At 44.5% G+C, this 24,611-nt stretch overlaps 1 protein-coding gene across 2 annotated transcripts in view; it reads left to right on the forward strand.

Moving 5' to 3' along the window:
• The first annotated feature begins 1,209 nt into the window (after nt 1–1,209).
• Nucleotides 1,210–24,611, forward strand: part of ERN1 (endoplasmic reticulum to nucleus signaling 1) — a 69,284-nt gene continuing 45,882 nt past the window's right edge. For both annotated transcript variants that reach the window (XM_080682447.1, XM_080682448.1), the window contains exon 1: nt 1,210–1,403. In XM_080682447.1, the coding sequence (XP_080538573.1) occupies nt 1,344–1,403 (60 nt within the window). In that variant the 5' untranslated portion in view covers nt 1,210–1,343. The remainder of the gene's footprint in view (nt 1,404–24,611) is intronic.

Genomic DNA, 24,611 nt, shown 5'->3' on the forward strand with positions numbered 1-24,611 from the left:
GGGTAACTGTTTACAGGATGCTGGCTTACTTCAAACATGTCTGTGGTACAGTTAGGGAGGATCCATCCACAGTGCACGCAGACCAGATACTGGGTCAGTCCCCCACGACTTTGCTGTTTTCTCTAGCATTGCTTACTCCTTTCCCCAAACCCTGAAAAATCTTGGGTTTTATTATGAGCAAGTTGGGAAAAATTAGAGAAGTTACTTTCCCTTTTTCTCCTAAGATCTATCAATGTCTTACTCCGACTCTTAGTTTACTCATTACAAACAATATGTCCTCTGTCTTCTCTTCCAAGTAGAGGGCAGCATGGGACTCAGTGACCAAACAGCTGCTGGGCTCTTTAATTTCGGCTAATAGCCCACAACCCTCAAACAGAACTTGTTTGGGACCTCAACACACCCACTCGCTCCAATGAGTTGTGACCCATGTCATCCCAAGCTTCAGGAGGTCACATATACAAATGCCACGTAAACACCATGACACCAGCAGCCGAAGTTATTTCCTTTTTTGCTTATAATTTTTGGCAAATGATTTGGCCATGGTTTATTCCAAAAGGAACTGATGCCTGTTGGACATGATTTGCGGGGGAATTCCTGAGAGGAAAAAAGAAAAAGGAAGAAAGGCCTTCCGACTAGCTGAGTGGCAGCTGGAGCTGTGGAGTCGGCGGCATCAGCGCAGGCAGAAGGCTGTATTTGCTGGCATCCTGTCAGCTGCTGGCATCCCTGTCAGCTGCTGTACCTCGCACCGGAGGGCGCCGGTGATTCCACCGCGGCGGGAAGACGAAGCGGGGCCTCTGGGCAGCCGGCACCGCCTGTCTCCTGGCCTTTCCCCTGATCAAGTCTGACTCAAGGGGTCTCTCGGAGGGATGAGCGGTACCTCCTGGGGGATGGGGTGCGCCCACGTGGCGGGGCTGCCGGCCTTCCCCCGCACCCGGATAAGCTCCCAGCCTCGACAGTCCGGCGCCCCTAGATGCGGACGCCTAGGCCTGGTCCTGTCCAGCAACGCCAGCCGCGGGACCTGGGCCGGCCAGAAGCTGTGCTGACCTCGGCCCCGCCCACCGCGTCAGCCCCGCCCAACACGAGAACCTGGCCCTGCCCCCGCGATGGCCCCGCCCAGTCTCGGGCCCGCCCCTAGCCCGGACCCGCCCCGACCGGAAGAAGCGCCGGCCTGGCGCTTAAAGGGTCGGGAATGGGGGTGCCGCCACCGCCTAGTCAGCTCTTCCTTCGCTGAAGACCAGCCGCCGCCGCGCTGTTGTCGCGGCGCCCCCGCCCCGTCCTCCGCCCTCCCGCACCGCCCCCCAGAGCCGGCTGGCTGGGCCGGGAGCCGGGACGGAGTTCTCGCCATGCCCGCCCGGCGGCGGCTGCTGCTGCTGCTGTTGGCGCTACTGCTGCCCGGCTCCAGGGTGAGTGACCGGGAATCGTGGGATGGAGGGACACCTCGGAGCCCGCCGGGTTCCGAGCTGGGAGCCCAGCGGCGGCAGCTCGAGGCCCCGTGCGCCCCGGCGGAGGCTCCAGACGCGCGTAGGAGGCAGCGCCGGGCGGGAAGCGAACGCCTCCTGGCTGGTCCGAGTGGCGGCCGCGGCCAGCCACGCCGAGGCGCACGCCACCCGGAGGGCCTCGCGGCCAGCGCGGTGTCACGGGCAGCGCTTCTCGGTGCGGCCTTGTGCGCAACTTTGTGTCGCCCTGGTGGCACCTCTGGTCTCCAGAAGGCCACCTGCCGGACCCTCCCCAAAAGTGGGCGCGGGCTCTGCTTGCGGTGGCCGCTGGGGAAGGACTGAAAGGGCCCTGTAATCGAGGGGAAAGGAATGTCTTGCGTTTATAATCCTGGTTGGAACTTTTAAGATGCGAGAACTTTGGGAAACGAATGCAGTTGGGAGCGAGTGAGCTTTTTTACCCAAGAGCTTGATCGCTTGATCCTGCTTACCTGTCTTGCAGGTTCCTTGCTTGGTATTGTGAGGCAGGAGGCTGCCTTTGGTGCACCAAGATTTCCTTAAGCAAGTTAAGCTGTGGGAATTGGACTCGTTTTTAAGACCCCATATGGGACAGCGGTGAAGCCGCTTCAGAACTTGAAGTAAAAGACTGTCTCCTTCTGTGAGAACGCTGTGGGGCTGTCCGAAACGTCTTCTCATCTTTTTTGGGGGGAGAAGTGCCTGGTTGACATTTATTTAACTATTTAAGACCTTTTACTCTGGCTGTGGATTTGGGCACCACGGCTGGGAGGACATTTTGTGGACACACTTGTTGTTTTTTTTTCTCTTCTGATTGGAAGAACCTAGCGAGTGGTTTTTTAAAAAAAACATATTGTTCAGGATGTGGGTATGGTACATTGGTGCAGGATCTGTTTAATGACCTCCGCTGTGTACTCTTTAATATGGATATCATGTACCAGGTGTCCAGGTGGAAAATTGACATATGTGTACCTGAGTGCCACAGCGGGAACTCGTTGGAGATTATGCATTTTAGGTAAATAATACTCCATGCTCTTGGAGTAACAAGGATTTGGAAACAGCTGTAATAATATAGTATAAGGTTACCTTTTCACACTCGGGTTTTGTTTTTTAAAGGAAAATTTGTGCACACTTCACGTTAGAACTCGTGTAATTTAAGTTTTTCTTCTAATTAAAAAAAAATCCATTTTCACAACTAGGTTCAGGTTTTGAACTTCAACACTATTTCTTGGATTAGTTAACTGCTGCTTGGCATATGTTCACAGATTAGAGAATGACCATATGTATGGCATGGAAACTGATCATTTCGAATAATGAAGGCCAAAGTGTATATGGTTTTCTTTGCCACATATTTCCATGCTGTTCTTTCATTGGAGTCTCGTGTTTTAGTTATTGAATAACTTAGGCTTAAACAGCCCCAAATAACTATTTAGCTTTTAGTTGGGAATATAGTTACATTTCATGTAAATATTTGCAAATTGTATTTAGAAATCCAGACTTCTCAGAGTTCCTGGTAAAATATTCCAGACCCTTATGGAAAGGTTATGTTTTAGTGTCACTACATTTTTAGGTGAAAGGTCAGAATTTCACTCCCAGAATTATCTGCCAGTAAAAATTTCTATCCCCAAATCTAGTGAGAATTCTTACTTGAAAACTCTAAACAAAACCCATTGCAAAGTAGGCAGTTAAAACCAGGCAGCAGCGATGTTGTGTAGAATGCACTGACTGTAAAATTAGACAAGCCTGAGTTCTGGTGCCCTCAGGCAAGTTATTTTACTACTTAGAGACTCTGTTTGCTGTATGTGCAATGGGGACAGCTAACATACTAACATGCCTGAAGGCACCTTGCACTTCATAGATGATAAATGTACTCTCCTTACCCCGCGAATCCCCCAACACAGGTGCTTTTTACTCTCAGTCATTTTTTTTTTTTTTTTTGTACTATGTGTCTGCAAGGAGCATTTTTGGATGCTGTTTCTTTTTGATTGATGACATAACTAAAGCATTGGAGGCAATACTGTGATTTTTCTTTCAGTTTGTGTCTGATTGAGCCAGACATTGACTCATCATGGGCTGCAACTCTAGGCTTTCAGATCAAAATGCAATAACATCAGTGTTATTAAGGATTTGAGACTGTTAATCCAGGGAGTTTTCCCCTCCATCCTAGACCTGGATCTTGAACCTCATGTTGGTTTGTGTTACATCACTGCTGTCACATCATCGCTGTCATGTAGTCCTCCTTTTCCCGTGTTGAGGCGCCCCTTCTCTCAAGTACCAAAGAGATTTGTAGCGTGTGTGGCAAAATACTTTCTTCCGTTATAATATACTAGAGGCCCAGTGCTGAAATTTGTGCACTGGTAGGGTCTCTAGTGGCTGCCGGCCACCGGCTGGCCTCCCTCCCTTCCCCCAGCTGGCCCCGCCCCCTGGTTGAAACTGGGACAACCTCCCAGTCGAGGGGACAATTTGCATACTACGCTTTTATTATATAGGATAGCATTCTTTTATTCAGTGTTTTGACTTTATTTTTTAAAAAAATTTTTTTCCAGTTACAGTGATGTATAATGTTATATTCGTTTCAGGTGTACAACATAATGATTAAAACCAGTGTTTTGGTTATAGAGTGGAATAAAAAACGTCACCGAGAACTGAGGGCCATGTACGTACAGAAACACACTGAGAATATCATCTGAGACATGAGTCTTAACGCGGAATGTCCTCACTTACCATGCATCCTGATAGTTACCACCTGCATGAATTATCCTTATAGGAGATAGCAAGTATTTATTCTGAGGCCAGGAGGATAATGTTTCATTAAGCTCATGTCATCAGGGCTGCTAATCATGAAATGAGGCTGTAGTTGTGCACATGTGTGTGTTTGTTATTTCATTAACTTGCCTGCCCACTGGGCTTTCCACAGTAGCATAGCTTCTCAGAGCAAGGAGAAAAGTGTATGAGAAGTCTTCTTGAGAGAGTTCAACGGTAGACCATATTCCAGAATAGAGGACAGTGGGCTCCGTAAAGGTTTCTTCATGTCTGGACAGAGCAGCACCACCTGCGTGGGCCTGGGGGATAGTTATTTGCCTGACTCAGATTCTGACTCCATTTTTCAGGTAGAAGAATCATTGGAAACTTCCTTGGTTTGGGGATCCAAAGTAATCTTTTGGTTCAATATTGTGTGTGTTTTATAATGATCAAATGTTCTCCTTAAAGAGATGATATAGGGGAGAAAAACCTAATGTATCAAATGGATTCCATTTTTATTATGCACAAATAACTTGGGGCCTGTAACCTAGCAATATGATTAGAGTGTGATGCTGGCTTAAACAATGGTGAATCACAGTCCATGAATAAGAAACATGCGGGTTGAATATATTTCCCAGGGGCTGGCGATTTTTCACCCTCCGTCTTTATCTTTGCTATATTCTATGTTTGGTAACCTGCCACAGAGCAACACATTCTCAGAGATATTTAAAAGAGACTAGATATGGATTGGGAAAGTAGAACTTAAAAAGCTAATCATAAGCTCCTAGCTTGCATTTTTTTTTAAAAATTTAAGTTACATCTGGACAGTCTAAATCACTTCTGATTATCTCGCGATCTTTGTTCATGTGCAAACACACAGCAAATACAACAGTATAAAAATATGTGTTTATATTTTTGTTCTGTTTCCCTCCCTTGCTCCCACAGAATGTTTCCCATAACCTGTTAGGAAATGTTCTGAGTGCGTTTGTCACTTTTAGTTCTGAGTGCATTTGTCACTTTTAGTATCACTTTGGTAAACCATCATTCATGACAAAACATTTTAGCTTTCTGTGCTCAGCCCTGGCTTGGGGACCAGGGTTGACATGGTACTAAGCCTTGCTTTTCCTAGTGATCACTCTGCTGAGGTCATATGGATTGTTTGCAGTTCCCACTATTATAAGGAAAGGTGTATTTCCCCTTTTTTTTGAATCTTTTATGTGTTTAGTGCTTCCTGAATGATAACATGGGAGAATTTCTATATGATAACATGAGAAGATTTTTTTTTAACCCCTCAAAATAGTCATATTCATTGTAGAAAAGTTAGAAAGCATAGATTAAGTCTAAATGAAAAAAAAAAACTTTCTATAATCCTACTACCCAAATATTACCTCTATTAGTATTTTAACAGCTTTATTGAGATATATATAATTCACTTAAAGTGTACAGTTTAATGGTGTACAGTTCATAGAATTGTGCAACCATGGTCACAATCAGTTTTCATCATTCCCAGAGAAATTTCATACACATTAGTTGTCACTTCCCATTTCTCACAGCCTCTGAGACAGGCAAATAACTAATTTCGTAAATGGAATCATATTCCATGTGGTCTTTTGTGACTGGCTTCTTTCACTTAGCACTGTGGTCGGCAAACTGCGGCTCACAAGCCACATGCGGCTCTTTGGCCCCTTGAGTGTGGCTCTTCCACAAAATACCACGGCCTGGGCGAGTCTATTTTGAAGAAGTGGCGTTAGAAGTTTAAGTTTAAAAAATTTGGCTCTCAAAAGAAATTTCAATCGTTGTCCTGTTGATATTTGGCTCTGTTGACTAATGAGTTTGCCGACCACTGAGTCTTAGCATAATGTTTTCAAGGCCCATCCAGGTTGTAGTGTGTATCAGTGCTTCGTTTGTTTTTATTGCTGTTAACACTGCATTATATGGTCACACCACATTTTGTTAATCCATTCTTTAGTTGATGGAACATTTGGGTTGTTTCTCCTTTTTGACTATTATAAATAATGCTCCTATGAACATTTGAATACAAATTTTTGAATGTCCATATATTTTCATTTTTGGGGGTTATATACCTAGGAGTGGGATTTCTGTGCCATATATATGGTAACTGTATGTTTAACTTTTTGGGAAACTGACTGTTTTCTAAAGCAGCTGCACTATTTTAATTCCCACCTGCAATGTAGGAGGGTTCCAGTGTCTCCACATTCTTACCAACGCTTGCTATGATCTGCCTTTTTTATTATAGTCATCTTAGTGGGTATGAAGTGGTAACTCATTATGGTTTTGATTTGCATTTCCCTGGTGGCTAATTTACTAACACCTTGATATATATACTTCCAGATGTTTTTTTCTGTGCACATATTTGCATAGGTACTATTTTTCTTCCCCAAACTGGAACATATCACGGATCTTTCTTTCATTGTTAAGTTTAATTCTGCAACATCATTCTCATAATACTTCTCTGTGTAATACTTCTGAGTGGATATACCATAATTTGACCATTCAACCAGGTAGAATATTGAGGCTGTTTTTAATTTTCATTATTATAAGCAATGTGATAAACCTTTTTTTCTTTTTTAAAAATGTTTTTATTGATTTTAGTGAGAGGAAGGGAGAGGGAGAGATAGAAACATCAACATCCTTAGGCTGCCTCCTGCCCTGACCAGGAATCAAACTAGCGACCTCTCGGTGCATGGGGTGACGCTCAGCCAGCTGAGCCACACTGGCCAGGGCTTGGACGCATCTTTTTTTTTTTTTTTTTACAGAGAGGAAGGAAGAGGGATAGAGAGTTAGAAACATCAATGAGAGAGAAACACCGATCAGCTGCCTCCTGCACAACCCCCACTGGGGATGTGCCCGCAACCAAGGTACATGCCCTTGGCTGGAATTGAACCTGGGACCCTTGAGTCTGCAGGCCGACGCTCTATCCACTGAGCCAAACCAGTTAGGGTGCTTGAACGCATCTTAACTGCTTAATTATTCCTTGGGATAAATTCCTAGAACTGGAATTTGCTGATCAAATGTAATCTTTTACAGCTCCTCCCCCCAGCCCCCAAACTATTTTAGATGTTTTAAAAATTACAAAACTTTGCCGAAACCGGTTTGGCTCAGTGGATAGAGCGTCGGCCTGCGGACTGCAGGGTCCCAGGTTCGATTCCGGTCAAGGGCATGTACCTGGGTTGCGGGCACATCCCCAGTAGGGGGCGTGCAGGAGGCAGCTGATCGATGTCTCTCTCTCATCGATGTTTCTAACTTTCTATCCCTCTCTCTTCCTCTCTGTAAAAAATCAATAAAATATATTAAAAAAATAAAAATAAAAATTACAAAACTTGCCTTAAATTGGGTTTATAATAGCCATTTTAAAGTAAGCTGTTTTCTTTTAGCAGCATGGATTTTAAGTCAAGTGGAAATGAAATATTTAGATTTTATTTTGCTTATATTTTGAAAATGCAAATAACCATAGCAGTCTATTGATGACACTTTCTGTACCAAGACTTTCTGAGAAAATGTTTTATTCTGATTTGTTCAGTAAATTGTTTGTAGGGCCCCTGGGTCTGCAGTGGTTTCGGATCAGCTTTGTAGCAGATGTGGCTCCCATGAGCACCCTCAGATACCTCGGGGTCATCTGCAAGTTTGGTTTTGAGGGTAGCCTGCCTCCTACAGACAAGATGCTTTCTGTAGTTGGTTGTGAGGCCGTTTATAATTTTGCTTCAGGACTATTGGTAAATCAAGGATTGATGCATTGGTTGTGCCTTTTGGAGGCTGCTATTCTTCAAACATACAGCTTGTCCGTGCAGCTGTTTTTCCTGGGAAGATTAAAGTGCCACTTGACAATATCATCATGCCTTTGGTGTTTTTTTTGTTTTATTTTGTTTTCCCACAAACATACCTAAACTTATTCGTCCAAAGGAATGTTGTCTCTTTCAAAATAATCACCCCTTCAGAGTCAATGTTCATGTCCTATTAAGTTAGTCTTTTTAAAATTGTTTTACTTTTCAGTACTTCATTTAATAATGTAGTCAATCAGTTTAATAATTCAACTTAAAACACATAGGGAGCCCTAAAAGAGCAAATATTTACTCTTAAGCCAATTATCCTTACACAACTTAAAACATTTCCCAATTCCTTCCGATCTGTGCTTGAATATAACTTTCATGTGCTTCACACTGAAGTTTTGGTGAAAACTATTAGTCAGCTTGATTGCACAATTTACTGAGGACACTTGGATATGATTTTTGGTTGTTTTTAAAAACCAACTAAAGACTTTCCACCATGTAGGGCTCTCACAGGTATATTCTTTAAAGGGAATTTCCAGAAAGCTCGAGAAATATTTGTGAGCAACAGGAGCGTAGATGCATAAAGGTATAAATGCTTCCCAAGGTAACTAGAATCAGAGTATATTAGACAGTTGGAAGGGATCTCACTGGTCTAATGCAATGATCCTCAGTGTTTCCCCCCACTCCATCCCCACATAAGGAACAGGATGCATGTCAGTAACAGTGGGAGCCCTTAGAACCTTCGAGGGTGGTGTTTGCAGCATATACCACCCTCTCTCAGGCATCATCTTCCCGCCCTAAGTTGAAAGATCACTGCCCTGCTCTGTTCCCCAGAGCAGACAGATGAGAAAGCTGAGGCCAGAGAGGGTCATGCGACCTTGAGGTCATGTGTCCTTGAGGTCATGTGTCATTGACGGAACTGAGCCTTGAACCTAATCCTCCTGCTTCTCTTTGAAGAGTAGTCCCTGCAGTGCTTATGGTCTGGTGTGTTTGTTAGAACAAATCAGTCCAGCTACACCAGTCACACCCTGAGGAGGTGACCCAGCCATGTTGCAATGAGAGAGGATCTAGAGAAGGACCAAGACCAGCAAGAGAAGAAAGATTGGTAAGCTTCAGGAAAATGCTCAGATAATGCTCTTGTTCCTCCCACAAGAGTTGTAGCCTCTTACCCTTTGTTTCAGTAGGAAAGATGCAACCTTGAGTCCAAAACACTGCCTTCACCTGAGACTGTCCAGTAAAACTGACTGTTCTGAACTCTGGAGCCAAATCCAGCGGCCATCATGGAGAGGAGATTACGCCTAATTCACAGTTTGAGAGGTCTAATAATATCCAAGCAGGTGCACGTTGATCAGTAAGATCTCGCCCAGAAATGTTTCTGAAACAGCAAAACTGAAAGTTCATGTCTGGGAAGCCTTGAACCAAAGTCAGTCCTCCATAGTGCAGTCACCTTCCTCAGGGAATCCTGAAAATTCAGAACTCTGATCATCAAGCTGGGCCTGGGGTGTTTGCCTTTGCAGGGGCCCCTACCTCCCAGCAATTCTGGCACCAGGGAGTAGGTCTGCGATGGTGGGAGAGGGAGTGACACAGTGGACATTGGACCACAATGGAGGGACTCAGGTTAGCTTAGGGGGGTCTCAGGAGAGTGTAATGAGGGAAGAGAGGAAGGGGCCGTCACACTCCTCTTGCTGGTCTGCCCTGGAAGGCAGGGACCCTGCTTGCTTATCTTCGCATCCTCATAGCATTTGGCATGGTGAGTCGGCCATACTCACTGTAGTGGGCACTCAGCAAATACTCATGGAATGCCTCTTTGAGTCTTGTTAAAACCAATAAAACAAGGAGCTGTTGATCATCAGGCAAGTGGGTTGTGGGTTTTTTGGAGGGCAGGAAGATGTTGCTGTAGCTGTAATCTATCTTCTTTCATGGGCTTTCATCAGTAGCGTTCCTTTCTACAGAATGAGAGGGGCTTCTAGGACATGACCCATAGTGTGTGGTGTCCTCTCGATGGGCTCCTCATATCGGTAATAAGGTTAATTTTAACATTGCCAAGCCCCAGGAGATAAATGGGTTGTGATTATTCCAAGTCACTTCCATTTTTCACTCAGCATGATGTTTCACTATTAAAGAATGAACTCCTGATCGAGGGTTGTCGTCCTATGTATTAAACATGATTTCCATAGTTAGTAGACTAATTTATAATTATAATTCAAAACCAACCCTTTCTCCGGTGGATTATTGCCCCTCCCCCCTCCCCCCCCCCCCCCCCGTTTCCAGGGGGGAATAATTATTGTTTGTCTAGGCTGCAGGAGTGTTTGTCATGGAAACTGAATTTTTTCATACGTTTTCTGAACAAACAGTGCCGTCAGATCTTTATAGAACCTGATGTTGCCATTGATCTACAGTTATCAGAGGAGTTTGTTGCCCAAACTAAATCAGACATCTTTTCTCTTAAAGCCAATGGCCCATGACTCCTGAGGGGCCTCTAGGAATGAGAGAAACACCTGCAGGAGGGCCACAGCTGCAGCCAGGAATGTGTGACTCAGGGCAGTGCTGCTCAGCCCTGGCTGAGTTAGTCACCTGGGGAGCTTTTTAAAAACCCTGTGCTGAGGCCCCACCCCAGGTGAATGAAATCAGAATCTGTAGGCATGGAGGCTGACATCCTTTCTCTAAAAAACATTTTTGTAAGCCCCAGGTGACTAATGTGCAGCCAGATGGAGGCCATGAAGTAATTCCTGTACCTTAATCCTGGACAGAGCAGATGTGTCTACCTGTGCCCTGTAATATCACAGAGCCCTGGCCTGGCCTAGAGACAGCTTTGGGCTTATATTATAGAGAATTGGGATCGCTACATTCTGCTGGTTAGCAGCAGAACTAGAAATAGAGAACCTAGCATTATATTTGTTTCTAATATAGTACAATATTGCCCAACTCTTAAAGAGCAAGTAATTCCAGACTGGTGGGTATTCCAATTGCTTAAAAAAAAAAAAAAAATCAGCTTTGCCCTGGCCAGGTGGCTCAGTTGGTTGGAGTGTCATCCCATAAACCAAAACATTGGGGGTTCAATTTCCAGTCAGGGCGCATACAGGAGGCAACCGATCAGTGTTTCTTTCTCACATTGATGTTGCTCTCTCTCTCTCCCCCTTCCTCTCTTAAAAAAAAAAAAAAAAATCATTGAGAACATATCCAAGGGGAGGATTTAAAAAAACCAGCTTTAACTAATAATTGGCCTTACATGCAAATACACTTAGTTATTGAATTACACAATGTTTAGAATTATTTAAAGTGACACTTAGCTTACTTATTGCTCCCTTCTCCATATATAAAGATGCCTAAGAAATTAAAACAGTATTACTTTCCAGGTCCCTTCGCAGCACCCTTGCAGTTGAAATTAATCTCTGAGTTTTACGAGAGCCTTCTGTAGCCAGAGTGAAGTAGCCAGGGTGGTGTGGGTGTGGAAGAAATTTGTGGGAGGAGTAAGTCCGATAGTTAAGGTACAAGAATGAAGCATATAAACAAAAAAGAGCTTTCTTATCAGGGTGAGAATGTGTGTGTTGGAAGCACATTGTAGGAGGGGACAGTTTGTGAGACTCACCTTCCCCTTTTCTGTGAGAACTGGATATCTGTGTCTCTCAGCCTCGCCGCCCGAAGGCCTTTGCAGGAGGTGCCAGTCGAAAGGCGTGACGGTACAGCAAGGTGCAGGACATGGCCAGCCGGTTATCTCAGCAACCTCAGTTATTACTCAAAGAACATCAAATAGTTTCCTCCCTGGTGGAAGGATTTGTAAGATCGCCGGGTAACTTCAAATACTGCGTGAAAGATGTAAAGCCAGTTTCGGGGAATCGCTGACCTCTGAACAATCTAGTGGCCTTATCCTCTACTTCTGTTAGGGTTCATTTTCCGCTTGCGTGGTCTTGTTTTACCAAGAAGAAAACGGTTTCCTTTACACATAAGAGATTAAGAACAAGTTTATCTGTAGTTTTGCTCTTCAACAGACTGGGAACCAAACCACAGTTGCTTCTAAAACCAACCCTAAGACATCTTGATCTGATGGTTCAGTATTTGGAAATCTCTGGGGCTTTCGGAACTGGAGTAAAGTTCAATCACTTATCTGATTTGTGGTTTGGAGAAGAACAGAGATCTCCCTTTCAGTTTAGGAGATGGTTGGTTTTATAGCCCATAGCATGTGTCCTTGGGAGTAACCTACCTCCTCCCACATATTATTGGTTGATTTCTATGGTATTTCTTTTCCCCACCCTGAACCTTAAAGTGAATCAGATTATTACTAACTAGTGGCCCGGTGCACGAAATTCGTGCACATTAAAAGGGGATTAATTAGAGGAAATAATTTAATATTGCTATTTGCCCTTTATAATAGAAGTGTCAGAGATGAAAGAAAATTAGTAAAATGTATATGAAAACCTTCCTCCTGTCAGAGTCTGGGGCACACCACGGGACCCAGAGTCAAGTCCCCGCCCACCCACATTCGCCTCAAAATCGCGTGAGACCCAGACCTGGCCGGCCCCCCCCCCCCCCCCCCCCGCTTTGGGATAGATCCAGACCTGGCTAGTCCCACCCTTGTCAAGCCCCGCCAGGCAGGGAATATAGCCTCAGGTACCCTGGCCCGGCACCAGGATGGGGGGTCGTGCCTTGAGGTCCCCCATCAAGCCCCGCCAGGTGGTGGGGGCACAGCCTCAGGTCCCCCAGCCCAGCACCAGGAGGGGGGAACAGCCTCAGGTCCCTTGTCAAGCCCTATCGGCAGGGGGGTGCAGCCTCAGGTCCCCCCTGGGTGGGGGGTGTGGCCTGAGGTCCCCCAGCCTGGTGCCGGGGTGGGGGGCATGGCCTGAAGTCCCCTGTCAAGTCCCACCTGGTGGGTGGCATGGCCTGAGGTCCCCTGGCCTGGCACTGGGGCTGGGGGAGCAGCCTGAGGTCCCCTAGCCCAGCACCAGGATGGGAAGCGCACCTTGAGGTCTCCTGTCGAGCCCCACCAGGTAGGGGGCACGGCCTGAGGTCCCCTGTCAAGCCCTGCCAGGTGGGGGGCGCAGCCTGAGGTCCTCCGGCCTGGCGCTGGGGCGGGGGGAGCAGCCTGAGGTCCCCTAGCCCAGCACCAGGATGGGAAGTGCACCTTGAGGTCCCCTGTCAAGCCCCACGGGGGCGGGGGAGGACGTAACCTCAGGTCCTGCTGATTGCTTGTTAAGGCTCCTTATGGGAACTTGGCCTCAGCTGTGGGTGCAGTCATCTTTCTGACAGAGTGATAGTTAATTAGCATATTCCCTCTTTATTAGATAGGATTGCCAATGTTGCAATAATTTGAGATAAATGGAGACACCGAGGTGTTGAAAGACCAGGACTGGGGATGACTGTGTTCAAAGGCATCAGGACTTCTAAACTCTCTCAAATTCTCAGGTGGGTTTTGGCATGTTTTGATCAGTTAGGGGGAGAAGAATCTACAGCAAAGCCTGAGAAGAGATGAGGGCCTGGTAAATCAAGGCTCATCACACTTCTAAGCTTCCAACCCAGGGTTCCTCCTTCGTAGAATCAGGTACGGATGGCAGGAGAAATTTAATGACTTGCCCAGAGCCCGAGCCAGAACATATATCCCTGTTCCCAGTCTCATCTTTCAGCTTCGTTCACCCAAAAATCATCTGTCGAGCATGTGCCAGACTTGTGGGGATACCTGAGGAACTCTTGGTTGTTTAACTTGGAATTATGTGAACACAGGATAGGCCAAGGATTGACAAGCAGCCTGAGCAGGGGAGTGTGGGTCTCAGAATCGTAGGGAATCGCCCTGGACAGAGCCTGGGCACACAGCCTGGCCAGCCTTCAGGAGGCGTGGTTATGGAACCTGCCATATCCCTTGTGTTGTACAGTTTCTCTGCTAGATGGTTAACTCCTTGAAGGCAGGAGTGTTATAAGCCTTGGGGTTCCAGTACCTTATACCTAACAGGACCCTTCTTTCTGTGCATCTGTAGGTTAAAAGAGAGAGTCCAGTCCCAGAAGTGGGGTTGAAATAAGTGAATTAGCAAGTAAGTTGGACATAGACGAGTCAGCCAACAGGAAGAAATGTGAAACAGGAAGTGCCTAGAAGAGATTGATAACTTGTCAGCCTGCATGAGTAATGCGAGACCGTGATCCAATGACTTACCCTTACTGCATGGTTACCCTTACTGTGGCAAAAGTAGCCTGGAACTGACTGCAGGTACTGGGGAGATGGAGCACCCCGGTGGATAAAAGGACAGGAGGAGGCATGTTCCACTCTGTGGGCCTCCAAATCCGTGCCTGGTGGCTGGTCAGAGAAGTCCCTCCGAGGAGGGGTCTCAAAGCAAAAGATTTTGTGTTGGAGTTTGTTTTATAGGCCATACTTCATATAATAGTCTTACTACTAAACTTTCCCATGAAGTTTTCGTGCGTTATACTCAGCTATAAACCACCATCAGTCCAGCATTGGTATCAAATAAAGCACCAGAGAAGACTCACCTAGGGGGTGAACACGGTTGTGTCTTGTGTATCAAACTTCACCTTCGGGGAACATTTGTTTCCTCCAGATTTGCTTTGCACGGATGTGTACAGCACCTCTTCCTTCTCCTTCTGTGAGCTGCATAGGTAACAAGACACGCAATGAAGATTCTGATTTTTGTGGCCTCGCTGTATGAGCACTCACTTGGCTTCGGCCAGCTTTCCCAGCCCCACCTTGTCCCATTGCCCTTTCTGCACTGTCTCCCCAGGAGCACTGGCCCACGAGGTCCTCAAACACAGTAAGTCATCTTCAGTCTCAGGGCCTTTGCACAGGCTGTTCCCTCCCCCTCTTCCTTTAGATCTTAACTCTGATGTCACTCCTTCAGGAAAACCTTTGACACTGATCCCACAACCCCCAACTCAATACCCCATCGGCTTCTCCTTTTGTGCTCTCATGGGTCCTGTATATCTCTTTAATAGCACTTACTGCAATTTGTCATTTTGTTTGTCTGGTTCTTTGACTCCTATGGCCCCTTATTAGATCATAAACTCCACGCAGGCAGGGATCAGACCTCTGTTGTGATTAGATCCTAGTGTCCTGCACAGTTCTTGATGAATCATCATAATAATTGACACTTATATGGCACTCACTGTATACTAGGTACTGTTCTTAGAGCTTTATGTATATTAACTCATTTAACTCTCCCAACAATCCCTTCAAGAAGTATTACTATTATTCCCATTTTATGGGTGAGAAAATCAAGGTGATTGCCCAGGGTGGTCTGGCTCCAGCGTCTGCCCTTCTAACATTCACATTATACTTCATCGAAGCTTAACAAACAATAAGTGTTTTTTTCAGATAATTACATATAATCCAGAATGTAAAATGTAGTACCATTTGGTAAAAATCTTTCCAGCAGTTATTTCTTCTTCCTCCTTCTTCTTTTTTTAAAAATCCTTCTTCCTTCTTAAACATCACAAACCAAACATATTTTAATCTTTTCTTAATTGTTCCACATACTGTCGCTGTCTGCCCATGAGGGGAGGAGATGAGGAGCAACTGAGGTTTTTGAGTCAGAGTGGATAGTCAGGTTTTTTAGTTTGTTTACTTTCCGATGGTATCTTTGGCTCCCCCACCAATTTCTTCAATAAGTTGTCTTCCCTGGTACTTACATAATTCTTGTCTTTGGAAATCTCAATATTTATTTTACTGCCTTAGCAGTTAAAGAGATGTTGTTCAAAAGAAGAAACAGATTGGGAAGCTTAGCCAGCTTCCCCCACAATTCAGATGCCCATGTAAGCTGCTTTTCTAACCTGGAGAAATTGGCAGTAAGATTGGATGACCTGCAGACGAGAGGCAGAAGCCTGACCAGGATGGTAACTTTAGGAAGAGCCATCCCTGGGAAAATGGAGCCTGTTTGCTAGAGTGTGTGTCCTCTAAAAGCACGTCCCTCCCCCTATCCCTGTCCTGGACAGCCATTTCTCCTTTCTCAGGAGGGAGTTCCTCTTTCCTTAGTGTCTGGAAGGGCTTCTTCCTTGAATCCAGAGGCTTGCTATCTCCTTGCTTCTGTTTCCTGCCTACCTCTTGATAAGCTGGAGGAAACAGCATAGCTTGGTCCCAGCCAGTCCTCTTGCCCTGCTCTTGTTCTCAGCCTTCACTTGTCCCACTCTAGATTGAGTTGTGCCAACACAGTCTTCCAAACATTTTCTTATCATTTCCTATCTCTGCCCAAATGTGTGGGAATTGCATAGAGATGTTTACATGGGCTTCTCAGAGGCGCCTAGAAAATAGAAACCTATGCTAAAAGTATGGAAACCTGCTGGCATAAAATTTTTTCTCACATGAAAAAAATCAATATTCAGACCCCTGTTTCCTTTTTTTTTGTGAGCATGTATCTTGCTAAGTGAAGCAGTCCTGACTTAGCACTTGAGGCTCATCAGCATATGTTTGGTCATTAAAATGGTCTTTGCTGTTCAAAGGACTTGTCCTGTGCTAATCAGTAATGTGTGTTTCCTTGGCATTGGCCTTGAAAGAATGACTTTCTTCATCAAAGGAATTGGCAGAGGCTACTATATCATCATCATCATCATCATCATCATCATCAAAGAGCATTTTTTAAAAACCATTAGAACTGGGCTAGATAAATGTATCGCAAGAATTTTTTTTATGGTGGCTAAGGCCTTTGACTTTCTGTGGTGGTATTCCCACCCACTTAGATCTATAGTGGGATCTCAGGAATTTTTACCCAGAACATTTTTTTAAAGACCTCACCCTGTATAATTTGCAGTGCCTTTTGGTATATTGGGTGTCTGTGTAGAATCTACAGTTTACATTTTGGCCTCATCCAGAAGATCCTACCCCCCTCTCAGGGCAGCGTGCTGTTCTCCATCCTCTCTGGCAGGATTCAGAGGGGAGCTCCAGGCCTGAAATAATTTAAGCTTAGGGTTCTCAGAGAACCATGATTTACAGTATTGAAATTATAGTGTGGGGTAGCGGGCAAAGGACCAGACAGAAAGGCGGAGACCTTGGTTCCAGTCCTCTGCAGTTAACTGTCTGTGGTACCTTGGGCAAGTCACTTCACCTCTCTGGGCCCTGACTTCTATGAAATGAGAGGGTGGGGTAAGGTGATCTCTTCAGCCCTTTTCATCTCTAAAATTATATATTCCAGAAGTTGTAAACAGTCCTACAGTTTGGTCTGTGTTGTATGGAGCCATATGGACTTAATGACCATCTAGCTCATTTGCAGCAGGAAGGCAGTATGGTGCACTGGGCCAGTAGGGAAGTAGGTAATCCTCAAATGGACTTCAAACAATGGGGATTCTAACAAGGGGAAGGCCAGGTATCTTCTCTTATAAAGCTTGGCAACATCTGGCAAGCATGGATGGCAATTATGTCATATATGCAATTGTTTGTAGATAACTTTTATTTGACTAGAGCATTTATCCACTTTCTACTTGACCCCTTCCACTCTCCTACCACCAAAAGAAATCCCTAACTAAGGGTAAAGAACAAAATTGACAGATTCTGATTAGTTGCTATTATCAGAACTGAAAAATTTGGTATCTAATCCTAACAGTAGGTTTAATTGCAGGATCAAATCGGTCTTCTTGTAGGAATTATTAGTCTAAGTCAGACCTTTACTAGTTTAGTTTGTTTATGGTGCTGCTGTCCCGTTAAGGTAAATGAGCCTAGTAGATTTCTCAGTTTTTACAAGATCTGTGCTACTGCTGCCTTTTAGTGAAGACAACAGCATAGTAGTGGCAATACTCGCATTCTAAATCTCCACCACTAAATGATTGTGAAAGCTTGAGCTTTAGTGTTCATAACCAATAAAATGCTTAGGAACCTTAGGGATTTGATACCACCCTAAGCACAGGGCTTGTTTCCTTGACCACAGAGCACTTTTCATGCCCAAATGTATTTCCTCCTCCCATGGTGTCAGTATAAGTTGATGGCAGAGGGACCATGAAGACAAACAGAACAGCTGGCTATTTGGACTTAGACACAGCCTGGGGCTCCGAAACCAGTGGGTGAAATATATTTACCTGTTGTGAAACTAGCATACCTTTGCGCTCAGGAATAAAGTGAATTTATGAGGAACCTTTTATCGGACCGTTAAAGGAATAGCCTAAACCAAAGAATTGTAACTGCCTTGGGTGGTGGTTAATTACACCACACAAGAATTGCCACAAATACTAGTTTTACTCCCTCGGTTGCTTAGTTTGGAAACCACACAGAGCTGTTCAGTTAGGCCTTGCCCTTTACTACATCCCAAGCAGACACTTGACTCCCATCCAAAGCAAATGTCATGGTTACCTTTATTGACCTAATGTCCGGAAACATAACAGCTGATAGGCTGGTTAAAAGGAACTAGTATTTGGTTGATGGATTATTGCTGACTTACACTCAAGTAAATGAAGTATAACAGAACTTGCACTAGTTCTGTAATAGACTGAAATCATTAAAACATAGGCAAAATTAAACAAGAAAAGTCTCTTAATATCACCAGTGTTACAATTCTTTTTCTCTCTAGCTTCTTTTTACAGGTTTTTTAAATTTTTAAAATCATTTTTATTTTTCAATTACAGTTGACTTGACATACAATATTATATTAGTTTCAGTGATTAGACATTATATAACTTAATAAGTGATCATCCCAATAAATCTTGTACCCATCTGACACCATACATACGAATTATTATAATATTATTGACTATATTCCCTATGCTGTACTTTACATCCCCATGACTATTCTGTAACAACCAATTTGTACTTCTTAATCCCTTCACCTTTTTCACCCATTCCCCCAACCTCCCTTCCATCTGCAACCATCAAAATGTTCTCTATCTATGAGTCTGCTTGTTCATTATTTTGTTTTTTAGGTTCATTTGTTCATTATTTCCATTTTATTGCTCATAGTTTTTCTTTTTTTCCTTCTTAAAGAAGACTCTATAACATTTCATGTACTGGTTTGGTGGTGATGAACTCCTTTAGCTTTTTCTTGTCTGGGAAGCTCTTTATATGTCCTCTAATCTTTATCCCAATTCAGTAGACAGGAGACTAGACAATGAGTTTTCTGTGTCACTGTGTACAGATGGCTATATAGACATCTCCATAATTGGAAGAGAGGACTTTACTGTTGGGTCAGGTGTGTAAATGAGTTCGCGGTTGGGGAGCAGGGTGTGATTAGAATAAAAATCTTCGTTGTATCTGTCTAATAGGCCTTTACATAAGAAACCTTCAAAAGTAGTTCTTTGTTTAGCCCACTCTCCTGATCATTCTGAGGCTTATACTCATGTGGGCTCTATTTTTCAACAAGAGATCTTTATGTAATGGGTGTGGGCTGGCATTTACTGGCACTGATTGTAGTCGTCACTGCTTTTGGTGAATTCTAGACAGCTTTTTGACCATCATTGGGCACAGTCTTCTACTATGTGATCAAATGGCATTAGAATGACAGCACTCTGCTGGGTACTTGTAAAGCCGCCGGAATCGCAAATAGCCAGGCTTTGTTGAAGTTTATAATCCGAAGTAGTTACTATTACTGCAAATAGAAGAATTGTAGACACATATGTCCTCTTTTGAATATCATTTAGTGCCTGCCAAGGACTATATTACAGAATACTATTTTGAGGTACTTCCTGCTGAATTAACTTATTACTGCACAAATTTTGTGTGTGTGTGTGGCCCTGGTATCCAAAAAGTGTTTTACTGCTGTCTCTTAAAATCAGCTCATCCATCCCGTGGCTTTCACTAATTAAAGCCAGGAGAACAATGCCCTTCCCACCTCTGAGCATTATTGCTAAGTTAATAATTATAAGCTCTTGATTCCTTAGCACGTTCTAATCCATTTTAAATCTATTATTCTACATTTGGTGACATGCAGCTTCAATTCTTCTCAAGAATGCCTGTGTTCTAAGTATAAAACAAAATTTCTTGGAAATCTTTCTTATGCAATTCTTCCCTCACTTGCATACCTGTTTTAAGTATTACCTGTAATACCATAATGTGTAGTATTCATTAACCAAAATGAACTTGAGGTCACTTTAACTTTGCTTTACCTCTGAGGCCAGCTGTCCGGTGGATTTGAGCCTTGGCCAGGAGCCCCTGCACTGTAGAAGGCACACTGGGTGTTGATGGCAGATTGTAGGTTCCAGGAATTTAGGTACACATTACATTGTGTAATGATATTCTATGGAAACATGCCAATATCCTTGCTAGATTTCTAGTTTGGTTTGGAGAAATGGTTTTCTTAACCTTAAATAAATAAAACTAAAGTTAGGATTATGCAATAAAACAGTAATCCCATGAAAGCAGAGGAAAAATTATTTGGGGAAAAAAACAACAAATAAAAAAATTCCCTGAACAAATCCTGGTCAGTGCAGTACTCCTAAAAGGGGGAAAAATCATTTTCTCGGCCAGATTATTGATTCTGCTGTTATTTTAGAAACTGTGGTCTGTTGGAGTGGAGGTAGGAAGGGGAGAAGATTCACGGAAGAGATTTTTATTTTAACTATTTTTACTTATTCTGCTCATGTAAATTTAACTTCCTTGGGTTTGATTCAGTCAAGCTGTATGCCACCTGAGAAGTGGATGGCTCTCCTGTTCCCAGTGGAGGGGCCTCTGTAGGTGTGTGTCCGTCTTTTTCCTGGGGTAGGATGCACCAGGTTTGTAAATAGATTCATCAGGTCTCGATCCCTCTGGAAAGTTGGGTATGAGCCAGATGTGTGCATGGCACCACTTCTTCCCACTAACTGCGAGATGAGAGTTCTGTGCTATTTGTATTAACCTTATTTCTGGCCTTTGTTATTAGGTGGTCAGTTAGCTTGTGGACCGACCGTTTCTTGCAATGTGAGTCTGAACATTAAGACTTGCATTTCTTTGGAAAATGCAGCGTTTCTGAAAACCCTGAGTTGCACTGGCCTTTCCTGTGCCCTGAATCCTAGAGCGGCTGGCAGTGGGGTCCCCTGCCATTCTTCCTTGCAGGGCAGAGGGTGAATGGAAATGAGCAGTCACGTCAGTGACAGGCAGGCAGCAAAACCAAGCCCTGGGGCTCTGCTGGTGGGTTCCTCCCGCCACGGTGAGTCGCCTCCTGGCTTGACCAGCCCCAAGTACCAGTTAGAAATGGCTGGGTTTTTGCTGGAGGCTGTTTCATTGGTTTTTGTGCTGCTTAAACACATCACGCCCCTTGTGTCCATAATTCTCTTTATCAAAGACTTTTTCCAAACAAAGTTATTCAGAACTCGTTTTAGAAAAGATTTTTTTTTTTTACCTGAAATATAAGGAGTTAATACAAGAGCAGCTAACAGTTCGCTACGTTTAGAATATTAGAGAATGAAACTGCCAGCAACCCACCTTTTAATCATCTGTGAGTTACTTGGGGGTTGCTTCCAGGTCTTTGCAGTGAGGGCAAAGTGGGTGGTGCATCTTAAGAACCGGTGTAGCTGCTTTATAATCAGAACATAGAACATGAAGATGCAGCCCGGCAACGGCATTGGTTTTCACGGGAGGGAGACTCATTGACGTCCTGGCTGAGCAGGCCTGCAGTGAGGACTGCTTTACTACTCACCCAGCCCAAGCGAAATAAGCCGTTTGACCAGCAGCCACTTCCCCCCAGCATCTTCTGTCCCCAATTGCCAGCCCTCTAGTCATCAGTCTGGGTGTTTCCTAGAATTACCTTGGGGTTGCCTTGTGTGAGATGATGTGTGTCAGGCTTCCGTGAGGACCGACCAGCTAATGGGTGTCTAGTTTTAGGCTAGACTAGATTACCCGCCACTGCCATTCTTACCTTCTGCAATGTTACTGTGCCTGCTTCTTAGAAGTCACCCGCAAAACCAGGAGTATATATTTCACTAGTTAGAAAAATGAGTCAGGTTCCAGGTAGTCAGCTGCCGCAGGTCTGCAGCATCAGCTTTTCTTTCCATTTTCAGGCTCTCCGGAAACTAGTGTGTATAACTGCAGGGCCCATTGCCACTTCATCCGTCGTAGAGGAACGGGAGCACTGGCGACTGACATGCCTGGGTGGAGGGCATGTGCTAGTTCATTACTGGGAAGCATGTGTTTAGATGTTCAGATACACCTAGCTCTCAGCTCTGCTCAGTATTGCAAAAGGCATATAGAAGCTAAATTCGTGTTAGTTTTAGCAACTGTATTAAAAGCAGGTGTATGCATGCTTTAAAAAAATGCCAGGGATGAAGAGCCAGACATTTTGTAATATTAATTTGCCTTCTGAGAGAATAACACTGGTCACAGTGGCTCCTGGCCATTCTAATTGAAACAGCCGAGAGCCTTCAAAGAAGAGAAAAATCTGCCGGTTGTGAGAGGGTTTGTGATGTCACGGTGGACGTTGTGATTAACTGTCAGCACTCTCAGTTGCCAAATTCAACGTCTAGTCCAAGCTGGTATTTTGAGATTTTTAAAAGCCCGTGTTAGTTAGGTGATTAGTGTTTTATTTCAGTTCACCAACCAACCATAGACAATTGCTCTTCCTGTGGTTTCCCTGCAGCTCAGACAGGCAGCTGGCTATTGTTTTCACGCTAGCCGTGAAGCAGCACTGATATATTTTATTTAATATTAGCCCTTTTAATATGTGATAAGATGTACTTGGGGGCATTCCGTTCATTGTAATTGTACGTAGGCTTTGAAACAACAACAAACTCTTCTATTCTTGGAAGCCCACTGTCTTGCCAGGAGACCTCTGTGTTTCTTAATTTTGGTTCCTTGTTTGGTGGATATTAATGATCCAAGGTGGTCGAGTTGCCTCATGTCCTGGGATGGAAAGACCTTCACCTGGGATTTAGGAGCTTGTCGAAGCTCCTTTAAATTCTAGCCTCTCTTCCACCTGCTAACTTGTCCATCTCCTTCTATCTTATGAAAAATTCATTGCTGATTATGTGATCCTATTATAGAAAATTTAGAAAATAGAGGAGAAAAAGCTATGGCAATCATCTTGCAATATTTTCTTCATCTTTTTTTCTCTATATATTTTCATTTGCTCTGTGTATATGCATGTGTGTGTGTGTTAGGACTGTATGGGTTGTAAGTGACAGAAACCTAGTTCCAACAAGCTTGAGCAAAGAGGGGAATTAATTGTGAGGATTGGGTGTCCCTGAGCCCAAGGACAGGGACTTGGTGAGGCCTGAGGATTGGTGGAAGTGGGCCCCACCTTCCCAGTCTTTCAGCTGTGTTTCTTCTCCGGCTTCTTTCTCTGTTTCTGCCTTTGTCTTTCTCTCTCTCATCCAGTTGTTTTCCACGTGGAGGAAAACATATTCAAAGAAATCTCCCAAGTTTAATTTCTTACCACTTCATCTATCCAGAGAGTTCAACCCAATTCTTGTGTGATCACAAGACCTAGCATGCAAAATGGCGGTTCCTGGGGTAACTGTTTGATAGGTGGAGGGGGGCCCAGCAGGGATTTCTATCTCTTGGCCCCCAGGTATGCTTGGTTCTTTTCTTTTCATTTATTCAGTTCCCCAACTGCCCCTACCAACATAATCCTGCCATCCCACATCAAGCTGCAAACCCATCCCCTTCCCCATGGGAGGCAGCCCTAGGTCTTGTTCAGCCGCAGCCTTCGTGGTCTTTGTAGGGCCACTGTCCTCCAGGCCAGATGCTCCAGGCAACGTGCACTCCTCTGCTTCAGGTGTGAGCAGGTCCAGGTGAAGTTTGTCCTCATCTATCCCCTGTGTCCTAAAATAATTTTAACTACACCAACAGTTGGTGTGCGGAGCCTCTTGATTCCTCTGAGGCTTGTTTTTCTAGCCAATCTAACTAGAACGGATTTCCGAGTTCCAAAGGTGGAATTAGAAGCAGATCCTTCCTCCTCGGGTGTAAGGCTTTACCCAGAGAATAGGCTCAGCAGGAGCGATAAGGCTTGCTGTGGTTTCTCCCATCCCAGGTGAGTGGGCTCTAGACAAAATAAAGGGGGAACTTTCCCCCCTCCAGGCCAGGCACACAAGGAGATGAGATGAGCTCTAGGTTCTGGCAGTGGTGTCACCCCCTGGAAAAGGAATGCAGGGACTGGAGTGTTTGTCCTGCCACCTCAGACTGTCCTGGAGAGAGCCACTTGGCTTTGCCTTTTAAGGGATTAACTGGGCATCATCCTGGCTCTGACCAAGAATGACCAGGTATTTGAGGGTCAGACTCCCATGCACAGGGGAGTAATCCCCTGAGCTTTTAGAGTTAGTGCTAAAAGCCAGCTATATTTTTAAAATAATATTTGTGCCAAAGTTCAAACTGTCTCAGTATAAGCAAGTTGGCCTGTTTTTAAATCAACAGCTACAGGAACCAGTTAATGTGCAGGACAATATAGAGACAAAAGAAGAGACAAGCTCATTACAAGATGGCATTGCTGAATGGGCCCATATCTCAAAAGCATGTTCCTGGGAAACCTTCCAGCTATCACCTGCACATCACACACACACACACACACACACACACACACACACACACACACACACACACACGGCTGCTCCCATGGAATCTGTGTGGATGAGGGTACAATTTCGAGTAAAGCTAGAGGATAGGCAGACAAATAAAAGAATCTGTCCAGTATAATTATAACCACATGGTACATTAAATTTTGGATTCAACCCAGCCAGTGTGGCTCAGTGGTTGAGCATCAACCCATTCCCGGTCAGGGCTTGCAGGCTCCATACCCAGTAGGTATTCTCATTATTGATG

Source organism: Plecotus auritus, assembly GCF_963455305.1.
Source record: "Plecotus auritus genome assembly, chromosome: 7".
In the NCBI taxonomy this organism is placed as follows: Eukaryota; Metazoa; Chordata; class Mammalia; order Chiroptera; family Vespertilionidae; genus Plecotus; species Plecotus auritus.